At 44.1% G+C, this 21,000-nt stretch overlaps 1 protein-coding gene across 1 annotated transcript; it reads right to left on the bottom strand.

The window, feature by feature from the left end:
• Nucleotides 1-1,849: 1,849 nt before the first annotated feature.
• Nucleotides 1,850-20,731, bottom strand: LOC125758276 (uncharacterized). The gene is made up of 4 exons (XM_049415309.1): nt 20,124-20,731; nt 18,773-19,440; nt 3,024-3,253; nt 1,850-1,855 (listed from the first exon to the last, which is right to left on the bottom strand). Exons 1-4 carry the CDS (start codon nt 20,729-20,731, stop codon nt 1,850-1,852), a joined length of 1,512 nt encoding a protein of 503 aa, XP_049271266.1.
• Nucleotides 20,732-21,000: the final 269 nt, after the last annotated feature.

Raw genomic sequence — 21,000 nt, 5'->3', positions numbered from 1 at the left:
TTAGCGGCCCGCCAGCGGAGCATTCGGCGCTGGCGTCGCGCGCGGAAGCTTTAGGTTGCCTAGGAAACTCCATGGCCTGGTCTATTTGAATGTATCGCTAGCTTGAGATTGCTCAGTTATAGAAGAGCACATCGCGAGCCCGCGCGACTTCCCGTGTACTATGTTATGGGATTCATGCACTACAAAAACATTGACGAATGCTATATGCAAGCAAATGTGGTGAGTGTCAACTGAAAATGCCAGACGATAACATTTAACTAACCGTGTGCTGTTACAGTGGCTGCAGAAAACCTCGCGAAGCTGATATGTGTACGCTCTGGGCTATCATTGAAAGCGCGAGTTCCCACGTATTGTCATGAAAACTTCTTGTCTCGCAAGAAGGAATCAAATTTCTCGTGTCGCGGAGAGCCAGGTTTTTTCACTGATGCAGGAAACATGCAAAGTCGTAGTGCTCCGTCATTGCCAACGCGTTAACACTGAGGCCAGCACAGCCAAACAAGGAGCGACTGCGTAGTGCTGCCATTTTGTCATCTACTAACCCTCCTCGAGAGGAGAGGGACGTATAGGGTTGGCCTTGTGCCCTTAAGCGACACGACGTTTTGACTGATTTTCCCGTTTTGGTAGCTCCAATCTTGCCTAGCGCCATTAGAACTTTGTTATCCAGTGAATTGTTACGGAACGTGTGGACTGCTTGCGGCGAGTATGTTGTGTTGCGTGCAACGTGTCATTCTAGCGTCGTGTGGAAGGCTGCGTGATTTTGAACATCAACAGACGGAAGCAATGGGCAAACACAGAGGGTCCTACGCTGCAGGCTTCAATCTCAAATGGCGAAATACGCTGAGGAACGAGAGGTCGGGCGCAAGTTCGACCTCAACGAAAAGTGTGTTTGCCACTGGTGTATGCAAATGGAAGACTTCGCTGAAACCACCCGAACCCAGAAGACTTTCAGTGGAAAACAATGCAAGTTCTCAATACTTGAAGAGGACCTCATCGAGTACGCTTGCACTACTAGGAACCGCGGCTCAGCGGTGTCTGCAGAAATGATCCACATGAAAGCAATCGCTTTCGCTTTGCACATGAACCTTCGACCTGCGGAATTCAAAGCAAGTCGAGAATGGCTCCAACGTTTCAATAAGCTGCACCAACTCTCTATCCACCGTCGATCGACATTTTGCCAGAAGCTCTCAGCCAAATACGGGGACCAAGCAATGACATTTCACCCCTTTGTAAACGCGCTTCAGAGGGAGCATAAGCACGATCTTTCACAGTTTCTCCATGCACACAGCTGGTGCTCAATGGCAAAGATATAGTGATGCTTTGCATCACCGCTGATGTAAGGAAGCTTCCACCCTATGTTGTATTTAAAAGAAATACAATGCCAAGAGACAAGTTCCCCAATGGTATCATAGTCCTGGTGCAAGAAAAGGGCTGGATGTCACACGAATTGGTCGCGGACTGGCTAAAAACAGCGTGGCAGAACCGACCAGGCGGTCTACTACGCCGCAAAGCCCTTGTAGTGCTCGACAGCTTTAATTGGCACTAAACCGACTGATTGAAGGACAGCTGGCCGATTGCCGAACGGACTTGGCCGTGATTTCAGGAGGCTTGACTAGCGTGTTGCAACTGCTTGCCTAAAGTGGCCATTCAAGACGGAATTTCAGCGGTGCTACACCAAGTGGATGCCCTCGGGCAACACCCAAACAACTCTGACAGTGCAGCTGAAGTGAGCGTCTCTTCAGCAAGTGTGCTCTTACATCATGGACGCGTGGCGTTCATTGTCAGTGGAGACCATCGCAAAGAACTTTGAGCTCACGTGGCTCTCAAACGCGATCGACGGCACAGAGGATGATCAGCTCTGGGTGCACCCGAGCAAGATTTAATGCAAAAAAGTGTGGCGTATACATAAGTACATAGGGTACACATGTTTGGCTTCTATGCGAAATTACTTGCATTTGTGCATACAAAGTTCACAACACTGCTCAGTTTCGACCTCAGAAGCTCAGCTTTATTCATATATTCCCATTTAGTGTTGTTGTGATTGTTCAAGGTTGTCGTACCAATTAATCATGCAGAGACATCACTCAAGTTCTTTTCTAGAAATGAAACCAGCTATATATTGAAACCAGCTCTGCGCTTCCATCATGACTACGTTATGTAAGACTACAACTGAATAACATTATTTTTTTCATGTTTCGGTTGTTTGACTTCATGCACAAAGTTTTTAAGTGGAACTAGAGCCTTTATGTACAATTTTTTCTGCCTAACGAAAAAATTGAGTAGGTGTTCAACGAGAAGAAGTGAATTGCACTTTTGAACTAGAGAATGGCGTCTGCTTAGCAGAAATGTGGAATGGATGGCATGGTGTTAGATATTTGGACCGTAATTACTATTAAATGTCATGAATGCAAAAGTGATAGCACATCATGTTGCAATATATTAAGACTGTCTTTTATATAGTACTGTCGCAGAAAAGCCGGTGGCTGGAGTAAACGAGAAAACGAACATAGAAACATAATTTTTCACTGCTTCCTCCTTCCTCTTGCCGGACAGAATGGACGAGAACCAGCATGAAACGGGTAGTTTCTTTTGCACACACAATTCAGTCAAGTTCAGAAACTCTACCTAATTTAAAGTGCTCTGATAGCAGGTGCTGTAGCAGAGATATAGAATGCATTATCATGCAATTTCCACATATGACAGTTTTCAGCATACTTAAAGAATGTGTAGGATTATTAAGTCTATATCTGGCGAATGCCTCAAAAACACCTGATTCTGAGTTAGATCTAGAGCTCTAACTGTGTTGCTACATTCCACACATGTGCAAACCATACAAGAGGATGAACTCATTTACCTATTGTTGTGTCGCGCGACCCCTGGTGACATGCTAAGACACCAGTGCAGTTGAGCTCTCTATTCATGCTACTGAGTGGAGCTGGGTGTCTTCCATGTCTCTTTGCTACCACCAATCCGGCGTGGCCATGCCGGACACAACACCTATCTACAAGTAAAAGACACAGACTGACTGTTAGCAACGTCAGGGCTGCCACTTTGCTCAGGGTCCACAGCCAGCCCACCAGGTATACAGTTGTTCGCGACCCTTCCCGCTCCGACAGCCGGTTCCCTGCGGCTTGCCGCTGCTGCCCAGCTTCCGGCTCCAGCACGACCTCCTGCTCTTCAACCACCAGTGGCCTGACCTCAGCCAATTGATGCGAGGCCGTAGCACACTGGCTCACCACCACTGGCGGTGCAGGAGCTGTTTAGCGTAAGCAAATAGTGTTAGCAAAGCAAAAGGAGGCATGTGAACTTGGTTAATATGTACAGGTGGACAAGATGGCTGCTCACATTAGTAGAGAACAGTGCACCTCAAAAAACAACGATGAGCACAAACGCTTGTGTTCGCCTTTCTGTAGCTTTGTCCTTATTTTTCAATGTGGACTGCACTCATCTACGGGGCTATGGAACATGTTGACAAAACAAGTAACAATGAAAGCACGACTATCACATAACAAGATTTCCTAGTCAGTGCCAACTGCAAAATACAGTAAGTTTGCAATATTGTGGGCATTTAATATACACATCTTCTTCGTCTGTACATTAACATCATCATAATGCATTTGGTTATGCATCCTCATCCTCGCGTGTATCATCATCATCATCATCATTGGGGGCTCACCGTGCCTGTTCACTGCCGGGTCCTCCGGCCAAATAAACGTCTGCCCAACCAAGACCTCATACGTGGTAGATATTGCTCCTGGATCCCCCGTCCTCTACTCGTCCGCTCTACCTCCTGGAGCTTCGCTCAGGTCGCCGTTTGTGCCAGCTGTCCGGCAAGATATCACAACACGAGCAGGTCGGAGCTGCTACCGTCCCCACTCTGGCACCGCAAGCCACGCCTTCTTACGTCATAAACAGCCCCCAGCGCGAGCCTCATCTCTTCGCTGGTCTCCGCGGAGAAGATGTGGAGGACTGGCTGGACGATTTCGAGCGTGTCAGTTCCGCTAATCGGTGGGACGACACCTCCAAGCTAACTCACGTCTCCTTCTACCTTACGGGTGTGGCGAAGACGTGGTTCTTCAACCATCAGATTGACATCCCCGACTGGGCTAGCTTCAAAGAACAGTTGCGTGAAGTCTTTGGCACACCGGCCGTTCGGTTTGCTCTCGCCAAAAAAACCCTCGAGGCTCGCAAACAACATCTCCGCGAGTCGTACGCGTGCTACATTGAGGATGTTCTTGCGCCGTGTCGATGCATCAATGCCCGAGTCTGTCAGGGTACGGCACATTCTCAAGGGTATTGCGACTGTTGTATTCATTGCTATTTCCATCAAGAATCCCGCTACCGTAGCTGAAGTGGTCACAACGTGTCAGCACCTCGACGAACTCGAGTCTGTTCGCCTACAACCGAATAGTGACGAAACACGTTCAACGGCGGGCCCAGACTTACGAGGCATTGATGAATGATCTGCTGTTGTTGTGGAAGCCAATGACAGCAATCATAAAGCCGAGCCCTACAAAATCCGAGGAACTTTTACTAAGTTCCACTGCCACCATTTTGGCTTGGGATATGTAAATGTGATGCCGCTAGTAGTAATGTTGAAACGTGGCAACTTGAATGTCTTCGTGGCAAAACACAGTGGCTTAAACTGAGGCACAGAAAAAACGACATAGTTTTTCCTTTGTTGCACCTGCATTAAAAACCACAACCATCAGCCTTGCAGCAACTTGGCATTTCTCGGTTGACAGATCAACCAACGTTATGGGAAAGTTATTGCGATGTGCAAGAAAATGTCTATGCCTCTGCGTTACTTAGACATAGAAAATTCTGCGTGCATCTTTTTTTATAGTTTTGTACTTATCGATACGCGGCTAGTGCAATTGTGTTTCACCCTTGTGCTCCGCAGCGACTAGTCGACCATGATGTGGGCTGAACCTCCTCTATTGCAACACTCCCCTCAACACCCACCCACCACGTTGACAGCACCTGTCCGTCAGATCCCTGAAGAGCTCCTATCTCACTATGCCATAGTTACCATATGCACGCTTCTTTGAGTGAATAGGACGCGGGATCACTGACAAATCGTCCTACTCACGGGTCTACCTGATGTCAACAACAGCCTCACAAAGCCAAACCATTGCAGCGATGATCAGCCTAGCGGCCACTGACCATTAATGCGCCTATACCTTTCACCAGATTGTGCTAACCCCTTTCCACTGGTGCCTCTACCTGACAGCTTACCCACCACCTTTGACAGCACTCTGTATGTCGAGTCACAACAATGGTGCTCAGCACCCTATGTAGTGGGAATTCTTCGGGGGACTTGATATCAGTGATGTCTTACTCTCCAAACTGCTTATTGGAAGGACTGTTTCCCCCATCGCACAGTCTACAAGGACAAATTAAACAGCACTAAACTTCATTGCAATGCCAAACGAGTCAAATCAGGGTACTGGATGCGGTGAATGTGCATAATCAAGCAACTCTTATTTCAGAAGTCTAGTTGTCATCACTACTCTGTGTCACGTCTAATTTTGGCCATCTACTACAAGCTTTCCATGGTGTTCATGTGCCCTGGTCGCAATTTATGTGTGTTAACTGTCACTAGGATATGAGCCGATTCTATTTGTTCCCTGAGCTATTGTACTTGCTTTCTATCTCTATGTTACACCTATCATTTCTTATTTTGATGCACACTGCATGGTCCATAACTTTTAGTTTTTTGTTATTCTCCAAGTTTCTGCTCTGCGTGTTAGTACTGGGATAATGCAGTAACCTTGTCCTTTTTTATTTTAAGCACAGTGGCAAGTTTTTGGTCATGATTTTGGAATGTTTTGGAGAAGCAGCAGTAGAATCTTTGTAGATGATAGTTATTGTCTTGGGTACCTCTTGGCAGTGTAAAGCATCAAAGCGTCAGTATTTCTACTGAGTCGAATGCTTTTAAAATGCGAAGCACTCCTTAGCGAACTTCTGCGCCTTTGAGCGTATCTATCTATCTATCTATCTATCTATCTATCTATCTATCTATCTATCTATCTATCTATCTATCTATCTATCTATCTATCTATCTATCTATCTATCTATCTATCTATCTATCTATCTATCTATCTATCTATCTATCTATCTATCTATCTATCTATCTATCTGTCTATCTATCTATCTATCTATCTATCTATCTATCTATCTATCTATCTATCTATCTATCATTGGTGATAACGTGCAAATCATGATGTGCATGTAATGAATGACACGATTTACATGCCACGGTCTTGGTTCTGTTACGGCCGTTTCGTTAACTTGATATGTACGAAAATTGGTATGGCGTGACAAGATTGCATGACAAAGATAGGTGACAGGTCCTATCGTGCAAATCGTGACACGCATGTCATGTAGAGCATAATTTACATGACATGGTCTCGGGGCGCTCGTGGCCGTTTAATTGTATGGATATATACAAAAATTGGTACGACGAAACATTTCTGTATGGCGAACATAAATGATAGGTGGTAACATGAAAATTATGACATGCATGTCATGTACTCTATGACATACATGACCCGCTCATGGTGCGCTTGCGGCCCTTTCGATAACCTGACGCATGAAATTTCGTATTGCGTGAGGTGACTGTTCTACATGTTCATGTTCTACATGACATGCATGTCATGTAGAACATGATTTACACACCACGCTCATGGTGCGCTCGCGGCCGTTTCGATAACTTGTTACACGCGAAACTTGGTATTGCGTGACGTCACTGTACGACGGACATATAAGACAGGTGGTGACTTGACAATCATGACATGCATGTCACGTACGGCATGATTTACATGACACTCTCTTGGTGCGCTTGCGGCGATTTTGATAACTGGATACACAGCAAAGTTGCTATGGCATGACATCAGTGCGTGACGAACATAAACGACAGGTTATGCATTGCATATACCGGAATATACGTTTAATTATATTAAAGATTGTACATCCACGAATGCCTGACAAGCACGCGATATACAGTGAACTAGATGTCATGACATGAATGCCCTCATTTGCCTCAAAACAAACAAGACGAGTTACGCAGCTCTTTGCTGGGTGCTACGCATTAAATCGATTCCCACAGTGCGTGGCATCTGCCGCATTTTCAGTCTATGAAAGCCTCTTAAAGGTGTTTGGTACAGACACAAACACACAATGAACTTTAATGTGACAGACAATGAACTGTAATGTTGGTGCACTTAGAAATTTTCTCAATTACTTGATTGATAGCGTGGCTGCGATCTACTGTGAATTGTGTTTGCCTGAAGCAAATTTTCTCCATACAGTAAACTCTCACTTGATTGAACTTCAAGGGACTCAAGGAAGTAGTTCATTTAAGGCGGTAGGCCACCTTCAAAAGTCGAATTTTTTTCACGAGGTCAATTTTTATTTTTGTTTTGTTTTTTGTGAATGTCCAAACACTCAAAAATATGTTGCAACAAAAATTATCTTCCTCACATCATTAGTTTGCAAGTTACACCAAGTTTTAGATACCCCATGCTTGTATAGCGAAACTGAAATCACATTGTGTTTTTTTTCGAAAGTAAGTGTTGTTTCTTCTATATTAATGATATTCAAAATACGTTTTAAATTTTATTGTGACTGTTACTAAAGAGGATGTCATTAAATATGACTTTGTGTTTCTAATTGTTTTTAAATCTATAAAAACGGCCACAGGGGGACGCACACCTCTTGCAAGCTCAGAAATGTTTCTTTTCGTTTTACTCAAAATAAGAATTTGCTCCAAGTCATGTAACGCCAACATTCACAACTTTCTTCTCAGTGTGTACTTCGAACTGAAATTTTGTATAATAGTTTACAACGTATATATCTGTGCAATAAAGTAGAATACAAGAAATTGATGGAATATTTTCAAATTCACAGCCAATTTTGCAAAAAGGTTCTGTCTAAACTGGCTTCTTTCCCCGTCTTTTTGGTTTTTTAACATTACTTCCTTGATATTTGCTCCATAATATTTATCCTAGTTCATTGCACAGCTCCAGTCTTCAGTTACAAATATACCAAAGCTTTACTGAATTAAGCCACCCATTAGTCACTTACCACTGCTGGCGTGACTACCACTTTTAAGGCAATTTTTGAAAAAGATCCCCTTCCAAGAATAAATAATCAATATTTTGCATTTTAAATGGCTGGGTAAGTTAAATAAGACATGTTTGTTTTGAAGAAAAAGTTATTTCAAGGCTGGCTGCTCCTAAATTTTTTCAATGCCATACCACCTTAACTGAAAGTTCACTAAACTGAATATTCACTAGAATGTGGAACATAATGGGACACAGCAGATATTGAGTCAAAAGTGTGAAATGAAGTTTATTTTGAAAAGAATTCTGTATTTTCATTTGGAATGGCGCCCTTAAAGCGCAAGAAAAGACAAAGTTGTCGAGTGAGTTTATGTTTCTGTGCACTGCCTGTGGCACAAATTCTTGCTGTGACAGAAAGTCTCGTAACTTTCTAATGTGTCCTACAGCCTCGGCTAAAGATACAGAATTTGAACCTGGCTCAAGCACTACAAATTTTCGTCCAACTCTTCTTCCGGTTCAGGCGAACACTAGGGAAACAATTTCTGAATCTGATAGTTTTTGCACAGGTCACAAGCTGACTGTCACACTGCACATAGTCTTCAACTTCGTTGAATTGATTTCAAAAGTGAGCCCGGGTCCGCGGATTAAGTTCGTTCAACTGAAATATCCACTATTCAGAAATTCGTTTAACTGAAAGATTTTTGCGTAAAATGTCATGCATGTCATGTACGGACCACGCTCATGGTGCGCACCATCAGAAATCTGCCGGGGATTTTCTAAAAGTTCGTTATTCTGAAATATGCGTTAAACCGATGTTCGTACAAGTGAGAGTTCACTGTATAAGGTGGGCAAAGTGAGGTGTTTCTCTTATGCAATTTGAAATTCACTTAATGAATACTTTGCTGTGGTTGCCGTGGTTGTGCGAACAGGCACAACCACGGCATTCGTTGACGCCGTGTTTCCCTATCGGCAGCTTGCCATAGCTTCACGTAACCACGTACCCCACTTGTATTACCCGAACAAGGCTCCATGTATGGGCTGCTCTTGTGGACTTTCAACGTGCGCTAGCATCTATTAGTGGCTAATAAATTGCTGCGGTAGCTTTCGGGTGTCACTATGTTATAATTTTGCATTTCGAAGAACTGAAAAATAATAACAAGGAGACGAACCAACTGTCGCGTAAGGCACTGAACAACGGAAAAAACCACCATGTTCCTGCGGGAGTCTTTACAAGAACAGCGAACTATAACCGCCCCTAGTGCCATTTGGTACGTGAAAGCACTACCAACTATTGAGTCCGTTCTATGCATGAGCGTGGCGTGAAGTCTTGTCGAAATAAAACTAGGATAGTCACTAAGGTGTCTAGATCTTTTAACACTATTCTGTCAAAATGAGAAAGAAATCACTGCACTTATTATTGATTCATTCCCAGAAACCTTTCGTTAAACTGAATGTAGTGCCATGATAGCTCCATTAATCGAGTTGAAAACATTGAACCCTATGGGGACCTGCCGGGGAATTGCTTTGTTAGATCGGGAAATTTGTAAAATTGAGTTTCGTTAGATCGAGTTTTATCTGTACTTACACATAGAACTTCAGTGTTCTTTTTCACTTTGATTTCCATGAAGGCTGAGTTACCTCTTTGCAAGGGTTTATTAGTGTGAAAGCTTTTTTGCACTTATCAGTCATTCGAGAGCTATGTTAAGAACAACAACGTTGGTTCAAAGGAACCTTTGTGCTCACAAGTGAAGCGGTTCAGTATCCTGTCATGATTAAGTGAAGCTTGTATAGGGAGGAACAACAATATGCCGCAGTTCAACCTTACCTGCAAGCGCTAAGCGCGAGCTGTTGGCGCCAGCATTGTGTTTCTTGTGTCGGTTTTCGCCGCCTGCCTTCAGCATTCATAGGCCTCCATCTCAAGTGCCACTTGCGTCAATAAACCCTGGTCCACTTAAACTTGTTTTCTTGTTCCTGTTGCGCACCTTTACATAATATTCATTCATGAAAAGGGCAAGCAAAATTGATATACAGCTTCTTTAAGGGGCTCAGTATAGCTGCCCTACTCACAGTAGTCTATTTCATGGTAATAAACTTTTCTTAGTATGACATATTGTATAATCAGTGGCTTCAGGCAACCTCTGTTCAACATTAAAGCCGCATAATAAGAATTAATTTTTGATTTCAAAGCCATGCCATAGAGTTCTGTGCTGTTCACACTTAATTTTGATTGACGCGTATGCACCAACTAGCCCATCTTTCCATCTATCAAAAGTAAGAGTCAGCGCTCATACCCATGCATTTCTTAATTGAGTAAGCTGCTTGATTAAATTCTCTGAATTCGAGCTGATAAATGCTATGAACCTCAGTATATTGTGGCTGCTAGCTTGCAGAGTATATGACACTGTGTTTTCCTTCAGCTCTGTTTGGTGGCAGCAGTAGTGATGCAGAACTATCGGTAAATTGACTATCGATAGTATCGATGGTTTCTTTAAAACTATCGATAGTGTAAACAAACTATCGATAATGCTACTATCGACAAACTATCGATAGTGCAATCGGTAGTACCATCGTTAATATTACTATAGCGATATTACTGCCACGCGTGCTTATTGCTTTGTTTTGACGTATTCGGGCTTCACCCACAAAGACTGTTAGCAACGTTTGATGCAGACCGCGCCGTGACCTTTGATAAGCATCACGAATGTTTCAGAGCATTCTGTTGAGATTACGCGCCGGACGCGAATAGTCAAGTTTATTCGAGAGCTTACGCAAGCACCAGCGACAACGCTGGAAAGTTTGATGACTGATGTATAAAGGACGACGCGTTCCACCGATGATCAGATTACTCAACGGCTGACTCCTCCCGCCGCTATCAGTGCGCAGCATGTATCGCTTGTATTTTGAGTTTTGATTTTCTGGGCCCAAGTGCGCCCACATTTCGCAGTCTTGCTGCAGCATTCTTCACCGTCACAACCACGGGACAATACTATCGATAGTGGTGTGAATAATGATGCGGTTGGTGGCCGGCCATATTGCCAAAATATTTGCGATAGCCTACTACCAGCTTCGCTTAATTTATGAGCATTTTTTGGCAGAGAAATTCATTATTTCCGTAGTGAAAATGGCGGAAAATATCCATCAATAAATTCGTATCCAAAAGCAACCAGTTACACCTTACAATTAACTTCTTGATATATATATATATATTTGAAATTATAAAATGCAATATCAATTTGAAGCCGCGCAGTTCCACTACATGTGACGCCTTCCTTTCCGCTACAGCTGAATAGTTTTACTTTATGATCATGTGTCAGCAAAGCACTCAGGTGAAGAACAAGAGCAGGTCAACTTTCATGCCCTTCAGCCTGCTCCTCCGGCTCCACTATGTACCACGCGCGCGGGGAACCAAGTTTATTTTGCAGTCAGTCCGCGCTGTTGATTTTATACTATCGATAGTACCATCGAACGTTTTACTATCGATAGCGCTATCGATAATATTTTTCACCATCGATAGTTCGATAGTGACTCAGCTATCGATAGTATCGATAGTACCATCGATAGTTCTGCATCACTAGGCAGCAGCTTTTTAAGCTGTTCAGGAGGTGTTTTCTTGCTATTACCATCAAAGCCTAGACTCCCTGCGAAGCTTTGTGGAAACAATTGTCCATGTTTAACCTAATATACCATACACGCTAAGTGGAGTATGGCAAGTCCTACACGGGTCATTAAGCTGCTGGAGGTTCTATATAAGCAGACTTTACAGCCAAACATAAAAAAAAAACCTGCAGCAATTGGTTATGCCCTTTTGGTGCCACAGTATCCAATAATAGTTAAACTTAGTGATAAACTTCGAGAAATACTAGAATGTTGCTTTATAAACTGTGTGGTTTTCAAAAGTGGTTTCTGACATTCATAGCTATAGGTTCTTGTGCTTTGTGGCAGCCACAACTACTGTTCCCAGAAAGTTTACTTGTCTCACAGGTTCACGATCGCAATGCAATGTGAGCAGTTTTTCTCCAGTGACTGTTGGTTCCAGTGTTTGCACATGTATTCATGATGACATCATTAACCTTTCCTCACTTCTCTAACCACGCAGCGAGAGCTGATGTGTGCCTGGTACGCTTCCTTAACTATCAACTCTTATTTACTCATTCTTTTACTCACAAGTGATGTCTGCAGTACAATTTAAAGAGGTCGTTTACATCTGCTGCGCTGCGACCATTTCTCTCGGTCGCCAGTACATCGAAGGTTTTTCGTACAAGTGCTGAGAAAACGATTATAAATAATAATTGCTGGAGCTTAACGTCCTAAAACCACCATATGATTATGAGAGGCGCCGTAGTGGAGGGCTCTGGAAATTTCGACCACTTGGGGTTCGTTAACGTGCACCTCAATCTACATGTACACAGGCCTCAAGCATTCTCGTCTCCATTGGAAATGTCGCCACCGCGGCCAGGATTCAATCCCATGACCTGCGGGCCAGCAGTTGTGCACAATAACCACTGGACCATCATGGCTCGTGAGGAAGAAAAGGAAGTGGGGAGAGAGTAAAGCATGGTGTAGAGGTTAAGAAAGAGACGAAATACAGAAAGGGAGAGAATGAAAGAGAAAAAGATAGAGGAAGCGAGAAATAGAGAGAAAAAAAGGAAAGAAAGAGAAGAGATAGAAGGAGCGAGAAATAGAAAGAAGTACATATATAGAGAGAAAGAGAGAAATAGAAATGAGCAGAGACAAATAAAACATAAAAGAAATAGAGAGGAGAGAGAAAAAGATACAAAGCAAAAAAAAAACACCAGGCTTACGCGGAAAGCGCACCACAGTCACAGCGAAAGCTCGAAGAGCGGCATTTCTAGAGCTCGTTATAAACTCTCTTGTGGCTACTTACAAGTACACTAGCAACGTACCCACTACGCCAGAAATCGTAATTTTTGTGAAGTTGGAAAGCGCCCACCACGACATTATTCGTCATTCTGCGGAGAAGCGAGGTATCATCCGTAAGGCGTGCACTTTGTTGATGCGACGGTTGATGACCATAAAGAATTATGGCAGAGCTTTTTGGAATAGGTTGGAAGCATTCAACAACCCACTCGTTGCGCAATATGCATTGTGTGACGCCTGGTTACAGAATTCGCGTTGTGTGACGCCCTGGTTGTAATTTTACTCTTCTCCACACTACATTACATATGTTCATGTGGTTGGTAGAGGCCCGTGTACTTAGATTTAGGTGCACGTTAAAGAACACCAGATGGTCGAAATTTCCGGAGCCCTCCACTACGGCGTCTCTCATAATCATATAGTGGTTTTGGGACGTAAAACCCCAGATATTATTATTATTATGTTCATGTGGTTCCTTCCCGGCATGAAGTCTGTATAGGGTCTTTTTGCAACGCAGTTTCAAGCACCGGCATGGCTCTGAGGCAGAGTACTGGGCTCCTACGCAGAGGGCCCAGGTGCGAACCTCGTTTCATCCTGGATATTTTTTCTTAGTTACTTTCTTTTGCTTATTTCTCGCGATTCTGGTTACGGACACCGGCAGCGGCGGACAACTACGGCGCCAAAAACGGCCCTCATAACAGCTTTCGCTGTAAAATAAACAGAAGCAAAGAAGGCCGCCCAGCTCCGCACTTCCTTTATGCTTGGCATCGCTAGTGTGAGACTGACTTAGTTTTCTTTCCTGCATCGCTCAGCTCGGACCGATTAATGACTATTCATTGTTACGTTATTGCACACCGCTATGAGGACGAATACTGAACCACACGAACACAGCGCAAGCGTGCGGTTCAGTCTTCGTCCTCAAAGCGGTGAGCAATAACGTAACAATGGATCGATACGAACTCGCCCAAGCAAGTGTCCTTACAAGATGAACGACAACAGAGAACAGAGTTACATGCATTAAAGATTTACGTGTCTGAAGCAGTGAATAGTAAGAACATTGCTTTCTTCAGTTGTGCTCATGAATGTGGACAACTAACCAATACCCACTGAGCTGAAATATATCAATAAGGCAACAATACTGCGAAAAAAATGATCAGAGCCATGGAAAATGTTTCCTTTTGCCAACATATATACCCATACTGGTTAGCTTTTCACTCAAAACACAATTTATATATTGAAACATACATTACCACAGGACTGTAAATATTCCATAATTGGAAGATAATCATTTTTAAGCATCACGAACTTGTGAGAAATTAGGCATGTACTTATACAGCAACTGAGCCCATTAGCCAATTCCATATTCACATCCCTTGACTAGAAGAATGGATATGCTATCCAGTGCATCTAATAATCAAGACCAGCTGAAATTTACTCTCACATATTCAGTACAAAGCACTGGTTTAGAGCCCTCCATTACACAGTGTGTGCCTTGATGTCAATTGCCTTGAGCATTTATACTGACGAACGCATTTATAATATGGTCATTGAAGCGATTTAGCCTTGTGTGATTCTCATGTATAATCTGCTGTGGGTAAATCGAAATTTTTATATTTGTGCAATAATTTACAATAAGGGTGGGCTAAATTTTGTATTTCTATGCTCATTTTTATTTTGTTTGCTGTAACCTTATCTTCTCTATCCTTTAATGGAGAAATGCACATGTTTAGAAAGTTTGCATGAACTTGCTATTGTTTTGTGAGTGCACATTCAGCACTGCACTTCGTCAAGCAAAAAGGAGCCATAGTTTTGTACCATGATGGTAACAAATAGACTGATTGTTTCTTTTTATCGACGTATTCAGTTGTTATTTTACATCATGTGATGATACAACCTACATTACAGTAGTGAGCACATATTATTAATTGCGGGAGAACGAGGCCAGTAAGAAGTTAAACTTCTAATATTGATTCTCCGACAGTGTTAGTAGAGACAAGTGAATCATTCCTCGAACTTAAACCATATCTGCCGCACCTATTATACTACTGAGATATCTGAATTCTTGTGCAAAACCGCGCAAAAAGCATTATGTTCATGTGAAAGTGCAACACTGGCACTCAATGGCAATACCAGCGAGTTGGCTTTTAAACAGTGTAAATAGTGCGTAGGGTGCCATGACAACTTTATCATTGTCGCAGTTCAAATTGTGTGAGCCATAACCAAAGTGTTTTAAAAAAATTGTTTGTTTGGATAGGTGGCTGCCTCTTCTTTCGACACTGAATGCTATTCATCCATATGCCGGCCCTACCTTCAGTTGTTTTCACCTCTCTCTCTACGTTTTCACCTGTGCTTTCCTGCTCTAGCTTACATTTGAGACGGCCACAATTTCAAGACTGCTGATGCAATTACTCTGCGCGCTTGCTTTTTTTAGATGCGAAGTATCTTAAGGCGGAGTTCAATCCGGTGGTGGTGGTGGTGGTGGTGGCGGTGGTGTGCGGCGTGACCACCCTTACTGCGCATGCGCATACCCTCTCCGCACACCTCTCCACTCACCCTCTCCCCTTCCCCTCTCCACTTCTCCTCTCCACTTTTCCTCTCCCCTCCCCCTCTCCACTATCCCTCTCCCCTCCCTCTCTCCACTCTTCCTCTGAAACGCGGGCTAGACATGCCGAAATTCTCTCCTGCGCAACGCCGCGGTGAGCTCGAGCGCATGCGCGTCCCCTCCCCTTCTCTCTCCTCTCCTACGCTGCCCCCCTCTCGCCCGCCTGTCGACCGCGTTCCCCGCTCGCCCTGTGAGAATTAACGGCCAGGCTAGATGGAAGATACGACGCGCGTAGCGTCCCTCTTCGCGTTCCACGACGCGAGGTCGGTATACTCGGCGACAGCTTTTCTTGACATTGGAGCGAAGACTACGGAGGCGGGGCCTCCGCACATTTGTGTTACTACGCAAGTAGTCCGGCAGCTTGCAGCCAATTTCAGTTCCAGTTTCGGTTTTCGCTTGCTCGCAGCACTAGTGTGTTTAGCAAAATGTGTGCATGCAAAATGGGAATGTCAAACTATGATGAGAGTGCATACATGTAGCAAGTTACTGTGCTGTATATATACTGGTACATGCAAAATTTTCCGCAGTTCAGAACGTTTTCCCAGCATTATTCAGCCTTTATAACAGTGAAGTTTAGATTCCGTGTTCAGTCAACAAAAAGTGTGGCAGCCCAGTATATACGGGTACGCGCCACACGTGATCGAATGTTAACGTTTACAGTATCGAGCCCTGGTACAGGCGAAATGGAAGGCCGGTTTCGGCACGATCCTGCCACGGGCCTGTCTTGTTTCAGTTTTGCTGTATTCGGTTTACGCCCACAAAGACTGTCAGCAGTGATCGGCGCAGACTGCGCCTCAGTGTTCGAGAAGCCTCACAATTGTTGGAGATCGTTGTTAAGATTGCGCGCAAGACGCGAACAGTCAAGCTTATTTCAGAGCTTGAGCGGCCACCAGTGATAAGCTGGAAAGTTCGATGCGTGATGTACAAAAGACGGCGCGTCCCAACGATGAGCAGCTTTTCCGCGGCCGATGCTGTACTCGCCCCTATCAGCGCCTGTGTGCATTGCTGTAATCTGACTTTCCGTTTACCGGCCGTCTGCTGCCTTCGTCAACGTCATGACCCCGTGAAAATATAATAGCTATGCAAACTATGCAAGATGACGACCGTCTCCACGCACACACCGCAGCAAAAATACGCAAGTACCATGATACCACTGAACTGGAAGATTTTAAGAGAGCTTACGCTTAATTGAATAGAGACTGAAACAGATTTTTTTATCGAGCTTCGCTCGTCAAGCACCTTCATGTAGTGTGATGGCCGCCGTTGTTTTTTTCTATCCCTGTGCATGCAGTATGTAACAGGTATTGTCTATAATAATAATTGTTATTGGTAGAAAAAAAAGTATGCATAAAACACTTCATATCGTTTATTGTGTCACAGCCATACGGGAAAATTCTCGAGGCCCGTGTATTTAGATTTAGGGGCACGTTAAAGAACCCCAGGTGTTCAAAATTTCCGGAGCCCTGCACTGCGACGTCTCTCATATTCATATCGTGGTTTCAGGACGTTAAACAACATGAATTATTATTAACATAACATTTTGCACTTGTGGCACAGAACGTGATAGCCATAACATTTTGCTTGCACTCCATGTCGACATAACATTTGGCACTTGTGACCAGAACATGATAACCATAACTCGTTGCTGGAACTCTGTTAACATATCATTTTTGCAGTTGTGGCACTGAACATGATAGCCATAATTTTTTTCTGGCACTCCATGTCGACATAACATTTTGCACTTGTGACCAGAACATGATAACCATAACTCGTTGCTGGAACTCTATGTCAACATAACATTTTGCACTTGTGGCACAGAACGTGATAGCCATAAGCTTTTGCTTGCACTCCATGTCGACATAACATTTGGCACTTGTGACCAGAACATGATAACCATAACTCGTTGCTGGAACTCTGTTAACATATCATTTTTGCAGTTGTGGCACTGAACATGATAGCCATAATTTTTTTCTGGCACTCCATGTCGACATAACATTTTGCACTTGTGACCAGAACATGATAACCATAACTCGTTGCTGGAACTCTGTCAACATAACATTTTTGCAGTTGTGGCACTGAACATGATAGCCATAACTTTTTTCTGGCACTCCATGTCGACATAACATTTGGCACTTGTGACCAGAACATGATAACCATAACTCGTTGCTGGAACACTGTCAACATAACATTTTTGCAGTTGTGGCACTGAACATGATAGCCATAACTCGTTGCTGGAACTCTATGTCAACATAACATTTTTGCACTTGTGGCACAGAACGTGATAACCATAACTCGTTGCTGGCATTGCTTGCCATAAGAACCATTTATAATAAACAAATCAAAATAGGTAAGAGCAGGAACACATTGATAATGAAGAATGAGATTGTAGAATACATTAGGAAATGAGTAAATGAAAAACAAAACAATGACAAGAAGCAGTATCACACTATCAGGTCCCATTGAGACAGCAATGAAACAAGGCATCAAGCACTACTGGCATGACATCACACAGAAAAATGAACACAATTTTGAACACTTCAATCCTCAACTAAGAAATGTGGTTTTCGCTGATGCAGCGTATAATGTAAAAGTTCATGGCTGTGATACATGATCACATCAGGGCCGCTGTGACAGTACAGTGCACAGCACACGGCCGCTGACACAAAACGCACAGGTTTGAGCCTGTCGCATTTCGATGGATCAGAAATGCCAGACGCCCGTGTACTTATGTTTCGGTGCATGTTAAACAACACCGGATGGTCAAAACTTGTGCAACCCTCTAGCACGGCATGTCGCATAACCACATCGTTGTTTTGGCACACAATATCCCAACAGATATTATCACACCACGGCAATGTAACCAGAACATACACGAAGTGCAACGAAACATAGAGAGATCAGCAGATTAAATTAAAATGAAGTCAATAAGGAATAAAAAGTAACTAAATAACAGTGACAAATGGACCTCACAAGCAATATCACAGTTTCTGGTTAGGCACGCGTGCAACCTTTTGGTTGAAGCTTTGAAAAAGCACACATGGAGATGTTCATGGCAGTTCATTGATTCCGCTCATGTCAGAGCTTCTTGACTCATCAGAAGTACTCGAATCTGTGCCCAAAGAAATTATGAGACTTTCTGTTTGGCTGTCTATAATGTCATCCCGCTCCCATGTCTCATCCTCAAGCTTTATCACGTGATTGCAGTCTCGGAACCAGTTCTGCGGGGTCACACCTGCAATTCCTTCCAGCAACAGCTGCTCGACTGAATCGATCCTGAAGTCAGTGTTTTTTGAAGCAACATAGCCTTTGACCTGGCTCCACACGAGCTCTATTGGATTGAGCTCACAGTGGTAAGGAGGCAAGCGCACAACCTCATGACCGGCAGCGCTGGCAAGTGTGTCAATCTGGTAAGCAAGGAACATGTGCTTATTCTGCTTAACGAGCTGCAGCAGTTCGCTCTTCAGATAGTCATCCGAAAAAGGGATACTTTTCGATTTCAACCAGCACTGGATGTCGGCTTTTCTTGATGATGAACTTGGCACCTTTTCAACTTGAGCACTGTGATAGGACGCATTATCCATCACAATCACACTGCGTGGCTTGATGTTTGGTAGCAACTGTTCAACAAACCATTTTTGAAAACGCGAAGCATCCATTTCTGCGTGGTAATCACCAGCGCCCTTCTTGGCACGAAAAACTAGGGCGGCTCCATCAACAAAGCCTTCCGCACTGCCAGCACGCAAAACAATTAGGCGTCCTCCTTTACCGCTCGGTGCACGGAGACCTGTTGAGAGGCCTTGACGAAATGCGTCTTGCCGGGACATCACTTTGGTGTCTGTCCATACGGTCTCCTTAGTGTGGCCAGCGTTTACCCAGGTCTCATCAAGGTAGTATATGGTCCTGTAAAAGAAAAAAAAATCAGTCGTATAGTTAAGAGCGTACTTTAACTGGCAACAGCCCATTAATAAACCAGCGACCTTGATTCAGTTATGCCTCTGTTACAGCGCCAAGAATCCACTGACAAAACCCATGTGAATACATATAACAAAGATGAGCTGACAAAACTTCCCCTGAGAAAGACTGAAGCGATTGTTTACAAAACGTGTTTCAGGCTGCTCATAAAAGCTAATGCAACCACATCCCCAATCTTGTGCACAGCATATTCGCTGAATAAAATTAGCTATTATTTCCTTCAAGCCATTCAGATTCCTTGCTCCTACGCGGAAAGGCACTAAATCGTCCCAAACAATGCGACGGGAAATTCAGCAATAGCGAAACGATCAGTGACATCTTCGGCACAGATCATCGCATCCTAGGCTGATACTATTACCCACCGTACAAGCACAAGCATGAACAGCTACCTTATTTCACTGGAGAATTTCGCTGCGACTGAAGTTAGGATTGTGTAAGGCTTTCGATCACTCGCGTCAACAGCACACGTTTGGCGATCACTGATGCAAAGCATAGCTCTCGTTTTCGCTCACCATTAGGTACACACGCATGCTCACCATTCGCGTCTACACTTTTACCAACAAGCACGCGCAACGAATGTTTGCAGAAATTAAAAGAACGCAACAACTTACCGCTGCTGCCTCCGCATTTCTCGGATTGTACGGAGGTACTTTCGACGCCAAGCAACGATGTCGTCTCGTTCGAGCAATGCGGAATTCCTTTTTCTCTTTCGGAAGAGGAACCCCAAGTCGTTCAGCATTCGTTGCATCGTGCGAGTGCTGATCGTCGGCATGTCCATGTCAGTGTCGCTGATCACGTCGTTGCGTAGCTTCTCGGCAGTAGCTTCTCGGCAGCTGTGCACTTTGCGCCGCAATGCTGCCAACGCAAACGTGTCGTAGCGCAGCAGCCTCGTCTTGGCGGTCATGCGCTTCCCAGCTTCGCCCGAGACCGAGAAATCCAGTTTCTTACGCTTTGGAGAGGAAAGTGGGGCCCGCAGAGCTTCAGCCTTGATTCGTGTTACCGTTCGCATACTCACTCCGGTGAGTTCGGCGACAGTTCGGCACACAGAATTCGTCGATAGCTCCGGCTGACGGCGCCTTACTCCAGCGTAGACGTTGCAGATAACCTGCTTCGTTTGCTTGGAGACCCACTTCTTGTCACACTTAGAGTATAACCTCCTCGGAGAACTAAAAGGAGAGTTCGCAGCCGCACACGGCAGCGCCGGCACCGGGGACGCCATGTTTACTGCAAGAGCAAGCAGCAGGCGCAGCAGGCGTCCGGAAAACGTGGTGCCGTCCAAGAAATAAAAAAGGAAAAAAAAAATTAAGGCGCACGATAACTTCTTTTCCATGTACAGCTTCCCATACTTGTTCTATCTTTATAATGAAGAACGTTTTATTTATTCGGGCCAAGTAACTATTAGAATCAGAAAATAAAATAGGTACTATTTCCTGGCGCGCGCGCATGCAGGCGCTTCGGCTCTGTAGCTTCCACAGTGCTGTCAAGGAA

This window comes from Rhipicephalus sanguineus, chromosome 4 (assembly GCF_013339695.2).
Source record: "Rhipicephalus sanguineus isolate Rsan-2018 chromosome 4, BIME_Rsan_1.4, whole genome shotgun sequence".
NCBI classification, from domain to species: domain Eukaryota; kingdom Metazoa; phylum Arthropoda; class Arachnida; order Ixodida; family Ixodidae; genus Rhipicephalus; species Rhipicephalus sanguineus.
Note: the sequence above shows the minus strand (reverse complement) of the source record. Positions and strands in the feature narration are given on the sequence as shown.

Bases quoted from the DNA above. Each gene is read 5' to 3' on its own strand.
- LOC125758276 (XM_049415309.1), bottom strand. From the start codon at position 20,731: ATGGCGTCCCCGGTGCCGGCGCTGCCGTGTGCGGCTGCGAACTCTCCT. The intron at 19,441-20,123 runs GTAAGTTGTTGC...TTTCTTTTACAG, and splicing joins GAAATGCGGAGGCAGCAGCG to GACCATATACTACCTTGATG. The intron at 3,254-18,772 runs GTGTGACCCCGC...TACGCTAAACAG, and splicing joins GTTGCTGGAAGGAATTGCAG to CTCCTGCACCGCCAGTGGTG.